Source organism: Vulpes vulpes, chromosome 10 (genome assembly GCF_048418805.1).
Source record: "Vulpes vulpes isolate BD-2025 chromosome 10, VulVul3, whole genome shotgun sequence".
NCBI classification, from domain to species: domain Eukaryota; kingdom Metazoa; phylum Chordata; class Mammalia; order Carnivora; family Canidae; genus Vulpes; species Vulpes vulpes.
Window position 1 is genome coordinate 44,874,621 of NC_132789.1, and position 15,012 is coordinate 44,889,632.

General features: G+C 34.8%; 1 protein-coding gene across 13 annotated transcripts in view; it reads left to right on the plus strand.

Moving 5' to 3' along the window:
* ZMYM6 (zinc finger MYM-type containing 6) overlaps window positions 1-15,012 on the plus strand; it is a 40,426-nt gene that overhangs the window by 9,255 nt on the left and 16,159 nt on the right. For 4 of the 13 annotated variants that reach the window (XM_025991784.2, XM_025991783.2, XM_025991785.2 and 1 more), the window contains exons 3-12: window positions 2,604-2,688; window positions 3,390-3,639; window positions 6,682-6,856; window positions 6,955-7,146; window positions 9,430-9,580; window positions 9,993-10,108; window positions 10,916-11,233; window positions 11,408-11,558; window positions 12,783-12,955; window positions 14,064-14,211. In XM_025991784.2, coding sequence (XP_025847569.1) covers window positions 2,604-2,688; window positions 3,390-3,639; window positions 6,682-6,856; window positions 6,955-7,146; window positions 9,430-9,580; window positions 9,993-10,108; window positions 10,916-11,233; window positions 11,408-11,558; window positions 12,783-12,955; window positions 14,064-14,211 — 1,759 coding nt within the window. Of the gene's footprint in view, window positions 1-1,314; window positions 1,490-2,603; window positions 2,689-3,389; window positions 3,640-5,408; window positions 5,496-6,681; window positions 6,857-6,954; window positions 7,147-9,429; window positions 9,581-9,992; window positions 10,109-10,915; window positions 11,234-11,407; window positions 11,559-12,782; window positions 12,956-14,063; window positions 14,212-15,012 lie in introns of those variants that run through there. The other 9 variants (XM_072723894.1, XM_072723890.1, XM_072723897.1 and 6 more) reach the window with 4 other exon arrangements.

Consider the following 15,012-nt stretch of genomic DNA (forward strand, 5'->3'; position numbering starts at 1 on the left):
ATAGTTTTATATTCTTAGGTGTTGGGGATCCCTGGGTGGCGCAGCGGTTTGGCGCCTGCCTTTGGCCCGGGGTGCGATCCTGGAGACCCGGGATCGAGTCCCACGTCGGGCTCTCGGTGCATGGAGCCTGCTTCTCCCTCTGCCTGTGTCTCTGCCTCTCTCTCTCTCTGTGACTATCATAAAAAAAAAAAAAAATTTATATTCTTAGGTGTTCTTTTTGGTAAGTTGAAGGAGGGTGTATATAGATACTTTTAAATTCCTCTTCTTTTTGTAAGTGCCAATAGATAAACATTGTTATTTAAGTATAATGTTTAAGAACTTCCACGAGGAATCATTCACTCAACGAATATTTATTAAGTGCCATAATTATGAAAATAATATTAAAAGCTAGGTTTTTTTTTTTTGGTTGTAAATCATGGTTAACTTTTGATTTATCTGTAAGGTACCATGCTACAGACTGCATTTATATTAAATCATTTATCCCCTCATAATGGGCTTGTGGGTTAGATAATATATTTTATAGACAAGGAAGTTGAAACTAGAAGAGATTAAATATCTTGTTTGAGCCAAGATAACGTTTGTTTCTGACTGCTGTCAGAACCCATAGCCTCCTTTGTTAGGTTATGTTGACTGTGCCAGGTGTTGAGTGTCCAGACGTGGGAAAACAGATATGGTCCCTGTCCTTACTGGGCATGGTCCTTTCAGTCTTGTGTGCATGAGGAAAAGAAGAAAGGTGTTAGACATAACAAATGATCACCCAAATAGGAAATGGCATGTTGTGACAGGTGCTATGAGTGAAAGGAAATGGGAGACTACAGCTGGGGAACTTCTTTTCCAGGGAGGGCCATGGTTTGAATTCATTATAGTAATTTTTTAAAACAATTATTTATGAGAGAGAAAAAGAGAGCACGTGCACATGAGGGGCGGGGAGGAGGGAGAGGGGCAGACAGAGGAGTAGAGAGCACCCTAAGCCGACTGCCTGCTGAGTGCGAGCTCGATGCAGGACTTGATCTCATGACCCTGAGCTGAAACCAATAGTCCAATGCTTAGCTGATTGTGCCACTCAAGTGCTCCTGTAGAATTTTTTATTTTTATTTTTATTTTTATTTTTTATTTTTTATTTTTTATTTTATTTTTTTTGCTTCTGTAGAATTTTTTAAACATTGTATTTATACATCTATGAGGGAGATAGCATGGGTTTTGGAATAGACCTGGGTTTGATTCCCCTCTGTATACTTCATGTCTCTGTGACCTTGGCCAGATTGCTGAACCATCAATCTTTTTTTTTTTTTTTTTTTTCTTTTTTTTTTTTAGATTGCTGAACCATCAATCTTTAAATCACTTCGCTTGTCAATAAAGAAGGGATCATAGTTCCTGCCTGACTGGCCACAGCAGCTCGTTTGGTGCTATAATGTACACCATGAGATGTGCTAAATTAATGGAGTGGTTCCTAGTCTTTGGCATGTAATAGTCCAAAGAAATTTCAAAAGTAACTTTGGGAGCTGACCTATCAGTCATTTATTTTGCTAAGTATAGGGATGTTAAAAATACAACTATTATTTATTATCACCATTATTTCAGAAAATACTTTTTTTAAACTTTATTTTGAAATATGTATTTTAACACCAAAAAAAAAGGATGGTTGTCATCTCAGAATAAAGAACAGTCTTTTTCAAAATAGATATATGTATTTTTAAAATTTTGTTTTATTTTTTATTTATTTATTTTTTTTATTTATGATAGTCACAGAGAGAGAGAGAGAGGCAGAGACATAGGCAGAGGGAGAAGCAGGCTCCATGCACTTGGAGCCCGATGTGGGATTCGAACCCCGGGTCTCCAGGATCGCGCCCTGGGCCAAAGGCAGGCGCCAAACCGCTGCGCCACCCAGGGATCCCAAAATTTTGTTTTATGATTATATTTTATCTTAAAGCATTTTAAAGAATGTATAATTAGGATAAATCTGATTTAGGCTCTGATGATTTTATGTATAATGAACAGATTGCATTGAAAATCTTGTCTTTTCTGCCATTAATAGATATGACAGTTTGTGAATCTGTTGGTTAAAATTACTAATTGGATCCAGTCTCTAAATCATTCAGATTTAATTTTATTTATTGCTTCCTTATAAACACAGCCTAAAAAAAGGGTAGCATTCAACATTGAAATAGCTGTGTGTGGCTCCTATATATGAGATTACATTTGAAAAGTGGTTACAAGGGGATCCCTGGGTGGCTCAGTGGTTGAGCGTCTGCCTACAGCCCAGGTTGTGATCCTGGAGACCCAGGATCAAGTCCCACATCGGGCTCCCTGCATGGAGCCTGCTTCTCCCTCTGCCTGTGTCTATGCCTCTCTCTCTCTCTCTGTCTTATGAATAAAATCTTAAAAAAAAAAAAGTAGTTAAAATTGTCATGAAAGATCTTCCAGTTCTGAAAGGTTCTTTTTGTAAGGATTAAGTCTAGTATAACAACTTGTAAATTTTGACTTTTGAAGTATTTGTGAAGGTGATTATGATTAGAATATAGAAGAAATATGACAGGATTATTTTTTTGCTTGAATTTCTGGTTTATTTAGATACTAACACGGTATTTCTTTTTTTCCTTAAGGAGTATGGACATGACCCAAAGCTGAAAACTCAAGAAAGTGAACTGAAAATAAGTGCCGTGTTTTCAGTTGGTGACAGTCCACTTGGTAAGAAATATAACTGTATAAGTTAATTATGATTAGTATTGTTATATTTTGGCTAGTAGAATTGAGGGAAAGTGCCTCCTCGTATATCGTTTATTCCTTAAGATAAAGCAGTGCTTTTTAAACTGGGTAGCTGGTCTTGATTGGCACTTTAAAAAGTGGAATAGAGGGTCACCTAGCTGCTCAGTTGGTGGAACATGTGACTCTTGATTTCGGGGTTGAGAGTTTGAGTCCACAATGGATGTAGAGATTATCTACACAAAATTTTAAAATATATACGTTATATGTATATAAAGAAATAAAAGGTAGAAGTAGAGTAAGATTATATTAGAGTGTCATGCATGTAGTAAGGAAACATTATTTCATGAAACTACTGTTTGAATGATTAAATTTTACACACATAAACATACACACAAATGTATGTTTCTCCTGGGTTATAATGTGAAATATAGTTCTAACCATGAGTTATTGTTAAAAAAGTTTGAAACCCTCTGTTTTATTTTTTTGTTCTTTTAAAAAATTTTATTTAAATTCCATTTGCCAATATACAGTATAACATCCAGTGTGAAACCCCGTGTTTTTGAGTGCTTGTTACTTCATGGATATTGGATTTTAAGACTGAGAATTTGCCCTAAAAATGGAGAATGTATATGTGTTTGTATTGATACTAAAACTGTTTTTCCCCCCTTATTTTGTATTTATAGCCCAACAATTGACCCCAGGCTTTCAGTTTTCTCTTGCATCATCTGGCCCAAACATTTTGCTTCCTTCGGTTCCAGCCGTAGCTATTCAGGTTTTTTGTTCTGGTTGTAAAAAAATGCTTTATAAAGGGCAAACTGCATATCATAAGACCGGATCTACTCAGCTCTTTTGCTCCACGCGGTGCATCACTGGATATTCTTCACGGGTCTGCATACCACCTCCTCCCAAGAAAACCTGCACAAACTGTTCAAAGTATAAAATTCTTAATTACATCCCTTTTTACTTTACTTTTTTAAAGTGTATGTAGTTTAGTTCAAATATGCTGTTGTTAAAAAAACAAAACAAAAACCAAAGATGCTGTTGCTACTTTAAATCTCTTCAGCATGTTTCTATGGAAATAGCTTTTTAGCTAATTGAGAAATTTGCAAAATCTCAAGCTTTGTAACATGAAATAAGACTTGGTGTTAAAAGTGTCATCTAAACCAGTTTTCTATCTCTTTAAGTTTAAATTTTACTGTGGAAAGAAATAACAAACCATTTGTGGGAATTGTAGGACCACTCATATATCCTGTAATTGTAGACAACCATTCACAATTATTTATTATCTTGAAAGTCACTGAAGTAGAATAAAATAGTATATAAGTTATTTAATTCTTTAGGAGATAAAACACTAAGTGATTACAAAAATAATGTGTTTATTTCTGAAACATCTTTGTGAGTTTTTGTGGGAGGTTATTGTTGCCTTACTGTCACATGTAAGTGCAGAGAAAGGAAGAAATAGCAACAAAGCCATATAATAAACTTCTTTCTCTACCTTAGTATGTGTGAAAAATTTGGTATGTTTTGCCTATTCCTGTGTTAGTACAGTTCTAGGAATACATTGTGTTGTCAGTCAGTAGTCATTAATGTAAAGTGGTAAAAGTTAAGAGCTTGGTTTAGATCATGACTCTATCCCTTAGATTAATGGTCCTTGACATTGGGTCTATATATTTAACTTTTCTAGGCCTCAGTTTCTTCATTGGTCAATAGTATCTACTTAGATTTTAATGAAACAGTGTTAGCCCAGGGCTTAGGACATAGCAAATGGTTGATAAGTAGGATTCTATTACTTTTAATAATAAAATTAGTATCATTATGTATATTAACATAGAATTTATAGGCCCCTCTTTTGTCTTTGGAGATATATGACAGTTTTTTTTTTTTTTTAATCTGCTTGGGGTGTTGGCCTTACATATCTAAAAGTGATCCTGTTAAAATGGAAATCTCCAAATAAAAAAAAGAAGAATTTAAAAATATTTTACATAAATATTTTCAAATTTAGTTTTGTTCTAAAATGTTCTAATATCTTACTTAAACTCTTCTATACATTCTCATGGAACTGATCTAGAAGGGTAAAATTAGTTTACTGTTTTTAGATACTCTGTTTCAAGATATCAAATATCAAAATAAAATGAATTAAATTTTAAAGAATGTAGCACAACTTATACATCCAAATGCATATTATTCTGTTAAAAATAGGCATTCTCATCAGAGACGTTTTACCACAGTGCTGCTCTTACTCAAAAATTTTTTTTATCTTTTGATCTGGGATTGCATTCAGAGCCTATGAAACATTCCTGTAGACCGATTTAGGTGACAAATCTGTTTATACCATGGGTTTGGTTCTTGCAAATTGCCAAAAGTTGCTTGATGCCTTTATCAGTTGACTATCATAGACAGTTCAACTGAGTCATACACTTAAATGTGATATTTGACTCTCACATTGAAAAGTTCCTAGAGTTCTTGTAAATAAAAGAGAAATTAGAAGAAAGTTGGAGCCATGGATTTTGGATGTGTGTGTGTTTTTTAAGATAACTGTTAAGGTGTAAGTTTCATTTGGATGTATAAGGTTTTAGAATGCATTTATATTTATGTGCACAGATTTCCATTAAAAAGTCATTCTCATTGGTTTACGTATGTGTATATTATACCACTGGCAGATTCACATTATTAAATAACATTCTTTATTGCTTTGTTTTTAGTAGAAAAATCACTTTTCAAAATTAATAACTTCATCCGTGTGTAAGCATATCCACTTGGTTTCCAAGATTCACTGTCCTATTTTTAAGGTTAGGTGAGTTTTAGAAAATTAAAGTACTTTGTTGTTATTGTTATTCTTTCATAGTTTACTGTGGAAAAGCTCTGTATAATAAAGGCACAGGATGGGAGGCAGGATAGTGGATTAAGTCCATGGACTATGGAATTAGACTGCCTAGAGTTTATATTCTGGCTTCACTGCTTACCAGCTGTGTAACCTTGACAAACTCTTTAACCTTTCTGATTTGATCTCCTCATCTGTAAAAGGGCAATTATAATAATACTTACCTTGCAGAATTTTTGTGAAAAGTTGGTTAATTTGAATAAAGAGAACAAGGTCTGGTACATAGTAATTACTCAATATGTACAACTGTATATAATATTATTGCCATTATATTCTTTGTAGCCTTTACTAGTGCTTCTAATTGATGGCCATTTCCTATAGTTTTTTTATACTGGTCAGAAAAATGGCAATACTTAATCTTTGTTTTTACTGTCAGTGCTTATTACAGTCATGAACTCTTACAGAATAACTTGAAGAGTCTTAGAAAATGACTCGATTATTTGTATTCTCTCTGTTTTATTCTTAAGTCCATCTGTCCTCTGCTACCAAACCTTTATAGCTCTTTGGTTATGTTTCTTTGCTCTCTTCAGTTACAGTTAAGTTTTATATATCATGATAATTTTTTAAATATTAATCTTTGGTAGTTCGTCTGTTTCCCAAATCTTGCTTCTCAATTAAAAGAACCCAAAACATGTCATTCCTTGTCTCAATCATGTTTCTATCTTAGCAGCTGCTGGCTAGTAATAGGACAAGTGCTTTGTGGTCTGGAGTTGTGGGATGGCCACTTGCTCCATTGGCTCTGGTGGATGAAACTTGGTTGGGGCTGGAAGCCTTCCTATTTTTCTCACGGACATCATGAACATCTGGCTGGATATATTTTAAATATAATTTTCCCTTAATACATCTGTAAATTAAGTATCATAAGCCCATGTTATACATGAGAAATTGAGAGAGTAATTACCTCACTCATTGTCACTCAGCTAAGTAACAGAACTAATCACCAAACTTAGGTTTCCATATGCCTTATCCCGAGCCAGCTGTTTTCTCCTAAGCAGTAGCTGCCCTTAGTAAATGTAGTTATTTTAGCTCAGAGAGAGGAAGAAATTACAGTGATGAAGAACACATTTCATTTTGCCTTTGTTATTTATTTTTAGAGACATTTTAAATCCAAAGGATGTGATCACAACCCGACTTGAAAATTCTTCTCCTAGCAAAGATTTCTGCAGCCAATCATGTCTGTCTTCGTATGAGCTAAAGAAAAAACCTGTTGTCACCATATATACCAATAGCATTTCAACCAAATGCAGTATGTGTCAAAAGAATGCTGATGTAAGTCACATTGTACGTTTATTGGGCTTCTGCTCAAAGATCCGAGATTTTTAATTGGCTTTACTGATTTTGGATGTGTATGTGTTTTTATTTCCTAGATTCGATTTGAAGTTAAATATCAAAATGTGGTGCATGGTCTTTGTAGTGATGCCTGTTTTTCAAAATTTCACTCCACCAACAATCTCACCATGAACTGTTGCGAGAACTGTGGTAGCTACTGCTATAGTAGCTCTGGCCCATGCCAGTCCCAGAAGGTTTTTAGTTCCACAAGTGTCACAGCGTATAAGCAGGTATGAAGATCCATCTGTCACATATAGTTAGGATCGCTCCTTCCAGGGTGGCCCTGCAGGGATGAAACACAAAATAACACAAGTAAGCTCTTCCCGTCAGTTGATCTTGGTGTATGAGTTCCCCTGTAGAAAAGTGGGATAGATTCTGGTGGTGTAAGTGTGGATTGTGGCAGTGAGATGATACAGGTAAACCAGATCGTGTTTTAAGGTTTCCTTCATGATCAGGAATTCACAGATGGAATTTCATGTTTTGCTAGGAGTTGGAAATATTTTATGATATACTGAGAAGTGAAGAAAGCCTCATGTTATTGTAAATAAACTATGACCAAACAGTTATAGATGATAAAATCAGTGAATTTTTTTCCTTTTAGAAAAAAATATATTTTAATGTGTTTTATTTTTTTTAATTTTTATTATTTTTTTAATGTGTTTTAGAATGAATTTGGCAACATGCCTTATTAGACTATGTTAGCTAATTTTTATTTTTTATAATGAACAGATTCATTTGATTACTAAATAGATCAATTTGGGTTAATTATTGCAGAATGATTTGAAATCTTTAAGAAGTTACTTTTCTAAAAAAAGGTATAAATGATAATTTTTTTTTTCAGTTAGCAAGTTTATTTTTAATTCCTCTGAGCACTTGTTAGTGGACATTTAGCTTTGAAAAGTTTCCCTTTTCTAGGAATTACTACTTTTGGCAGTTAGGTTACTGTTTTCACGAGAAATAAAATCCATGTTATTTTTATATACATGATCCAAAAATCAGGTCTATTCCTTATTTTGTTGCTGGTATTATACTCTGTCAACTGCATAAATGATGTTCCTCTTTTACCAGGAAGATTATTTAGTGAAACTTCACAATTTATATTTTCCTACTACTTAATTCTCCTTATAACCTCTTTTTTAACGTTTAAATTCAATTAACATGGTGTAGTATTAGTTTCAGTCATAGAGCTCAGTGATTCATCAGTCTTATATAACACCCACTGCTCATTACATCACATGAAGGCCCTCCTTCATGCCTGTCACCCCATTATCCCGTCCCCCCTACCCCCTCCAGCCACCCTCAGTTTGTTTCCTGTGATTAAGAGTCTCTTAATGTTTGTCTCCCTCTGCTTCTGTCTTGTTTTATTTTTCCCTCCCTTTCTCTATGATCCTCTGTGTTGTTTCTTATATTCCACATATGAGTGAGATCATATGATAATTGTCTTTCTCTGACTTACCATAATACCTTCTAGTTCCATCCACATCTTTGCAAATGGCAAGATTTAAATTTTTTTGATGGCTGAGTACTATTCCATTGTATATATACCCCATATCTTTATCCATTCATCTGTCAATGGACACCTAGCCTCTTTCCATAGTTTGGCTGTTGTGAACCTTGCTGCTAATAAACATTAGGTGTAGGTGCCCCTTTGGATCACTATGTTTGTATCTTTGGGGTAAATACCTACCCTATATAACTTCTTATCAAAAGACTTTTTGTTGTGTCCATGGCAAAATAGTGTAATGGTTAGCCTGGAACTTTGGAGTGAGATGAAATGTTTAATCTCCTGCTTTTCTGTTTATTTGTTAATTGAATTAAAATTAATTTAAACTTTTGGTTAATATAATTTTTAAAAGTATCTCACTATGTTGTTGAAAGGATTCTATGATTATATACAAGTTATTTAGTGTAGGACCTAGCTCGTGGTGAGCACTGAATAAATAATAATATTGGTAATTTATATAAATGGTAGCCATCATTATAGTATTTTAAAACATGAGTAAAGTTACAGGCAGATTCTGTTGTGAACTCAGCTTGAAAAACAGGTAGTTCTGTAAGATCTCCTAATATACATTGAACATCATTTCTATTTCCTCTTGCTAAAGAGTCTTACTGGTTAAGTAACCTTAAAGGTGATAGATGATCTAGATTGATGTCAAGGATCTACTGAGAATGGTCTGTTGGTTCATGTATCATCTGGTCATCTTTATTTGTAATGAGAAAAGTGCATTACGAATGCACTTAAAAACCCATTACTTTTAATGTGTTTTGTTGTTGTTAATAATATATGAATAGTTACTAATTTTCTTCAATTTACTCTTTGTTATTGTCTGAAAGAACTTATTTTTCCCACATTCCAACTTCCAGAAAAATCTATACTTAGAATGGCCTTATAGTCATGTTCAAATATTTCAACTAAAGGCAGTCTTTGTAGGTAGTTTTTCTTTTTTCTTTTCTTTAACAACTTGTATGTTTGTGCTAGATATCTAAATGTTATTTTATTTTCTTGATAGAATTCAGCCCAAACTCCTCCATATGCCTTGGGGAAATCATTGAGGCCCTCAGCTGAAATGATTGAGACTACCAATGACTCAGGAAAAACCGAGCTTTTCTGCTCTATTAATTGCTTATCTGCTTACAGAGTTAAGACAGTTATTTCTTCAGGTAATATTTAAATTTGATAAATTTATAGATTTAGTAACTATTGAAGAACAACATAGCTGGTTTTCTTTCTTTTTGTTACAAACTGAATTTATGCAGTTCAATTGAGACCCAAGGTTTACTTTCAAAGAACTCATTTTTAAGTGAAAATAGTTTTTCACTGATTTTTCTTGGCTGAGGTATTTATTTTGTAGTTCTTGTGTGAAAAGAAAGACAAAAAAAAAAAAAAGGAAAAAACTTTTTGTTTTTTGTGTTAAGTAGGACTTCACTGTGATTAGTTGAAGTCAGCACAGATTAAAGTTCCTTGATTCTGGTTTTGTATATTACTGAGTATTTTTTAATCCTTCTAATACACTTTTGGATTATTTCTTCATCTGTGTAGCTTATTCATTGGTTTTTATTTTTTGTTACCAAGGTGTCCAGGTTTCATGTCATAGTTGTAAAACCTCAGCAATCCCTCAGTATCACCTAGCCATGTCCAATGGAACTATATATAGCTTCTGCAGCTCCAGTTGTGTGGTGGCTTTCCAGGTATGATCTAATGGAGTATTTAACCCCTGAGGTTCTCTTAGGAATTGGTCTATGGCAGTATGTTGAGTGCTGAAGGTCCATATTTACAAAAGATTATATTTAACTTAGAAAAAAACCTCTTCAACTCTGGTCCCAGAAGTCATTTCTGCAAAACATCCCAGTCAGGCATTGAACTTCAGTACTATCTTCCTTGTCCAGGGTCCTTAGCTAAACTACCCTCCCTCCCACTCTTGCCCTTGGTTCTCTGCCTTTCAAAAGGATAGAAACTAAGATAGGGTTCAGATAGGTGCTCATGTGTCCCCTCCTCTCATCCTGGGCCAAATACATAATGACTCCTGGCATGGAGGAGGCTTCCATTTACTTGTCCCATTTGTTCCTCATTCTCTGAAATAAAGTAGAGTTTAGTGACCCTCTGGGGTGACAAGATGCCTGATACAGTGTTGCTGGCTCCGGGGCGAAAAAGACTCCTGGTGGCCTCTGTGCTCTTCCTGGCCATCAAAGGCTGGTTGGTGATGAAAGTGCCAATGGAGAGGTATTTTGGGGGAAAGAAGAGGTCTGCTCTAATTTATCAGAACCCTGTATTAGAGGTGTTTGGGAAGCCTGAATTCCATTCCTTAATCTTTTAATGTGTTACTTAGTCCCTCTATTCTGCAAGTTTGCCATTTAAACTCTTTCTTTGAACTACTTTATAAAGCGTTTAGGAAATATTTGTGGGGACATTAATTTATTAAAACGAGAAAATGAAAATTACCCAAGTCACGTTACTTCTCAGTCGCTAAAACTTTTGTCTTATTTGTGTTCTTCCAGAATGTATTTAATAAGCCAAAAGGAACAAACTCTTCAGCGGGGGCCCCATCTCAGGGTCAAGTAGTTGTAAACCCACCCTCTGGGTCAGCAGTGTCAGCTGCAGGAGGTAACACCTCTGTTGGTTCTGCTTCTGGTTCTGCTTCTGGTCCCGCTTCCGGTCCCCCTGGCTCCATCAGCAGCTCTGCCTCTGCCACAGCCAGTTTCCGGCCTCTTGCTGCCCCATCTCAGCAAGTTGTGGTAGCCCGGACACTTGTTAAACTCAAGTGTCAGCACTGTTGCCATCTGTTTGCCACAAAACCAGAACTCCTTTTCTACAAGGTAAAGAGAAATCTTGAAAGGGATGGAATATAAACGTATCCATCAGAAACATTTGTCTTTTCGTCTTTGACAGTCAATTTGCTTTGAAATGAGGAGAATGATTTCATAAAGATAAGCAACTGTTTAATTCTATCTCACTGGTTGGTTTTTTGTTTTTTCTTTTTTTCTCTGCAGGGTAAAATGTTTCTGTTTTGTGGCAAGAATTGCTCTGATGAATACAAAAAGAAAAATAAAGTTATGGCAATGTGTGACTACTGCAAACTGCAGAAAATTATAAAGGAGACCGTCCGATTCTCAGGGGTTGATAAGCCATTTTGTAGTGAAGGTAAAGAAAGCAAGCAATTCAGTTTATCCACAGAGCATGCAGGTTTTTTTTTTTTTTTTTTTTAGCATGCAGGTTTTATAAAGTAATTCGTGCTGAGTTGGGCTATTAATCTATAATTAATTTTCAAGTAATTTTATTTTATGTGTAATTTGAGGCTTTTTTCTTGAGTTGATGCTTAATTCACTTTTTTTTTACTTTTTACTTATTTTTATACATAAGTCACTTTAAAGTCTATACTTCTAAATATTATAATAATCTCAATAAAGGAAAACTTGAAAAAAGTTTTAAAGATTTATTTATTTTAGAGAGAGAAAGAGAACACGTGAGGAGGGGTGAGCGAGCGAGCGAGTCTTAAGCAGACTGCATTCTGGGCACGGAGCCTGACGTGGGGCTTGATCTTACGACCCTGAGATCATAGCCTGAGCCGAAACCAAGAGTTGGATTCTCTCTCTCTCTCTTTTTTTTTTTTTTTAAGAGTTGGATTCTCAACTGACTGGGCCACGTGCCCTGAAAAAAAATGTTAAATATTGTAATATATTTGTGATCATGATTGGCTTGTGGTGATTTTTTTAAATTACAGTAATTTTAAAGAAATTGCTTTAAAATTCAAAGACTTTTGAAAGATAATTAGGTCAATGGTATTAGTATAGAGTTAAAAAAACCACTTCAGGGCAGGCTCAGGTGGCTCAGTGGTTTAGCGCCTGCCTTCAGCCCAGGGCGTGATCCTGGAGACCCAGGATCAAGGCCCATGTCGGGCTCCTTGTGTGGGGCCTGCTTCTCCCTCTGCCTGTGCCTCTGCCTCTCTCTGTCTCTCTCTCTCTCTCTCTGTCTCTCTCTGTGTCTCTCATGAATAAATGAATAAAATCTTAAAAAAAAAAAAGCCAACCTCTTCATAAGTTTAGCAATGACTTGAGAGATCTTTCTGTTCTTGTACCCCCTTGTAAAGAGGGTGCTTAAGCAATTACTGCTTCTTGGCTTAAGAAACTTTTAGATCGCTGATGTTTCTGAAAATAGATGGCCTAATATTTAAAGTATATTTAAAAGGTGCTACGATTTTGTTTTGTGAATATAGAGACTATCCTTGCTTCTATTCTAGAAGCAAATAATTATGTCAAGTATTTAGAATTTAGCTAAGTTGGTACCTGAGACTGTGGAAACTCACTTTACCTCCTTCAGGTTAATGTAAGTTTGATGTTTCTTCCTTTCATCCCTTTTGGTTCTCAGTTTGCAAATTCCTCTCTGCCCGTGACTTTGGAGAACGATGGGGAAATTACTGTAAGATGTGCAGTTACTGCTCACAGACATCCCCTAATTTGGTCGAAAATCGATTGGAGGGCAAGTTAGAAGAGTTTTGTTGTGAAGATTGCATGTCCAAATTTACAGTTTTATTTTATCAGGTAAATGTAATATACCTCTTTGGCTTTCTGAAGTTAGTACAAATTATTTTCTTAAAATATGTTTTGGATCATGTGAAGTAAAATTTAGTGTTTGGAATTGGGTAAAATAAATTATGGGCTCCTAAAGCAAAATTCAGTTGAATATAAATATGAAACTTTGGGGGTAAAGAGTATAGGATTTCTGGAGATTTTGCTGTTGTTTGAGCATATGTTCGTTTTATTTTTATATTTGGCTTTCTCTTGAGGCATATTGACCTTATTTATAACTGAGTTCTTTCAACTTAGAACCTTACATAGTTATGTTGCCTTAAGTGGCTCTCTCATTCAGAAGGTTACTGTGATGAATTAGAAGTCAGACCTTGTTCTCACTTCATAGATCAGATGACTCTGACTGACCTCCTTACCTTACCCAGTCATTGTAAAAGAAATTACTTTTTTGAAAGACTGTGAAAGCTACAATTATTGAAGCGTTAACACACATCCAGTGCTTCCTAAGTGTTATTTTATTTAATCCGTACTACAATCCTTAGAGGTATTACTACCAGTTTATAAATAATGAAAAAGAGCAAGATCCAGGGAGGAGAAATAATGCACCTGGTGAGTGATAGCTAGACAACACCTGTAACACTCCAGTGAAATCATGTTTATTTTTCTACCTACCCCCTAAAGCGTAATCATTTTGGTGGAGAAATATGTCTTTATCATAATTATATGACCAGGAAACTATCTCAATACTCAAGACAAAGGATACTTAATTAGATATTTCTTGAATAAATCAATAAATCAATGTCTTTATAACTCCAAACTGCATATTCTATTACATTTTGCTGCTTTTTAACCTCTTAAAAGTAGAACCTATCTTTAGATTCCTTCATCAGTAATTTTGGAAATGGGAGATCAATTTTTATATTCTATAGATTGAGGGCATCTATGTGCAACAAATAATTAAGTATATCTATCTTTAACCACATTATTTTAATCCTTATATTTTGTGATTTCATCTGACTTATGCATCCTGTTTTTATAGTGCCTTCTAGTTTTATGATTAATGTTTTCTTTGCATTATTTTGTGGTCTTAAGCCTATCCTGTCTTACATTTCTTTCCCAGATGGCCAAGTGCGATGGCTGTAAACGACAGGGTAAGCTAAGTGAGTCCATAAAATGGCGAGGAAACATCAAACATTTTTGTAACTTATTTTGCGTCTTGGAGTTCTGTCATTGGCAAATTATGAATGATCCTCTTTCACAAAATAAAGGTAAAATTAAACTTGACTAACAGGATCTTTATGTCACTGCTAGGATATACAATTGGCACACATAGTTGTAAATAATATAATAAAAACAAAATTTTACTGGATCCAGATAGCCTAGATTTCCTTAAATTTTCCTATAAGATTTCTTTTTTTTTCCTATAAGAATTCTTAAAGATTGCCCTTTGTCAATCCTGATGCTTTTTTTGCTGTCATAATCAAACATACCATGGATAAGCACTAATTTTATAGGAAAATTAGATTTGATTGCTTTTACTTGAACATATCTATACATAAATAACTTCCACTAAGGGATATGTGTAATTAAACTTAATTAGTTTAAGTTAATAAACTAGAAAATCAGGGCAAACAAAGGGAGAGGATAGAAGTATAATATAGTTGCAGTGACTGGCGTCAGATTTGATCCGGAGCTTGTTTGTAGCCAAGGAATAAAGAACCAACACATTAATTATATCAGAAAAATAAAGTAGACCAGTTCTTCATAGGTAGCAAAGTTTTTTTTTGGCTAAGAATAAAATAATTTTGCAAGTAGGACAGCTAATATGGTCAAAATATCCAGATGAATAGATATATATGTGGCATGTTCTTAAAGTAGCTCCTTGAAGTAGTACTTCTTTGAGTTGGGTTCAAAACATTTGGTATTATGCTCTCTGATCAAAGCCTGGAGTGCTGTTGAATTCACAGAATCCATGTGCTTTGTCCGTGCAGTCTGGCCCTTGTCCACCTTTGCAATCCTATTGATCACCACCTTAATCACATATGCCACGTGCCAGGCTTTTATGTCTT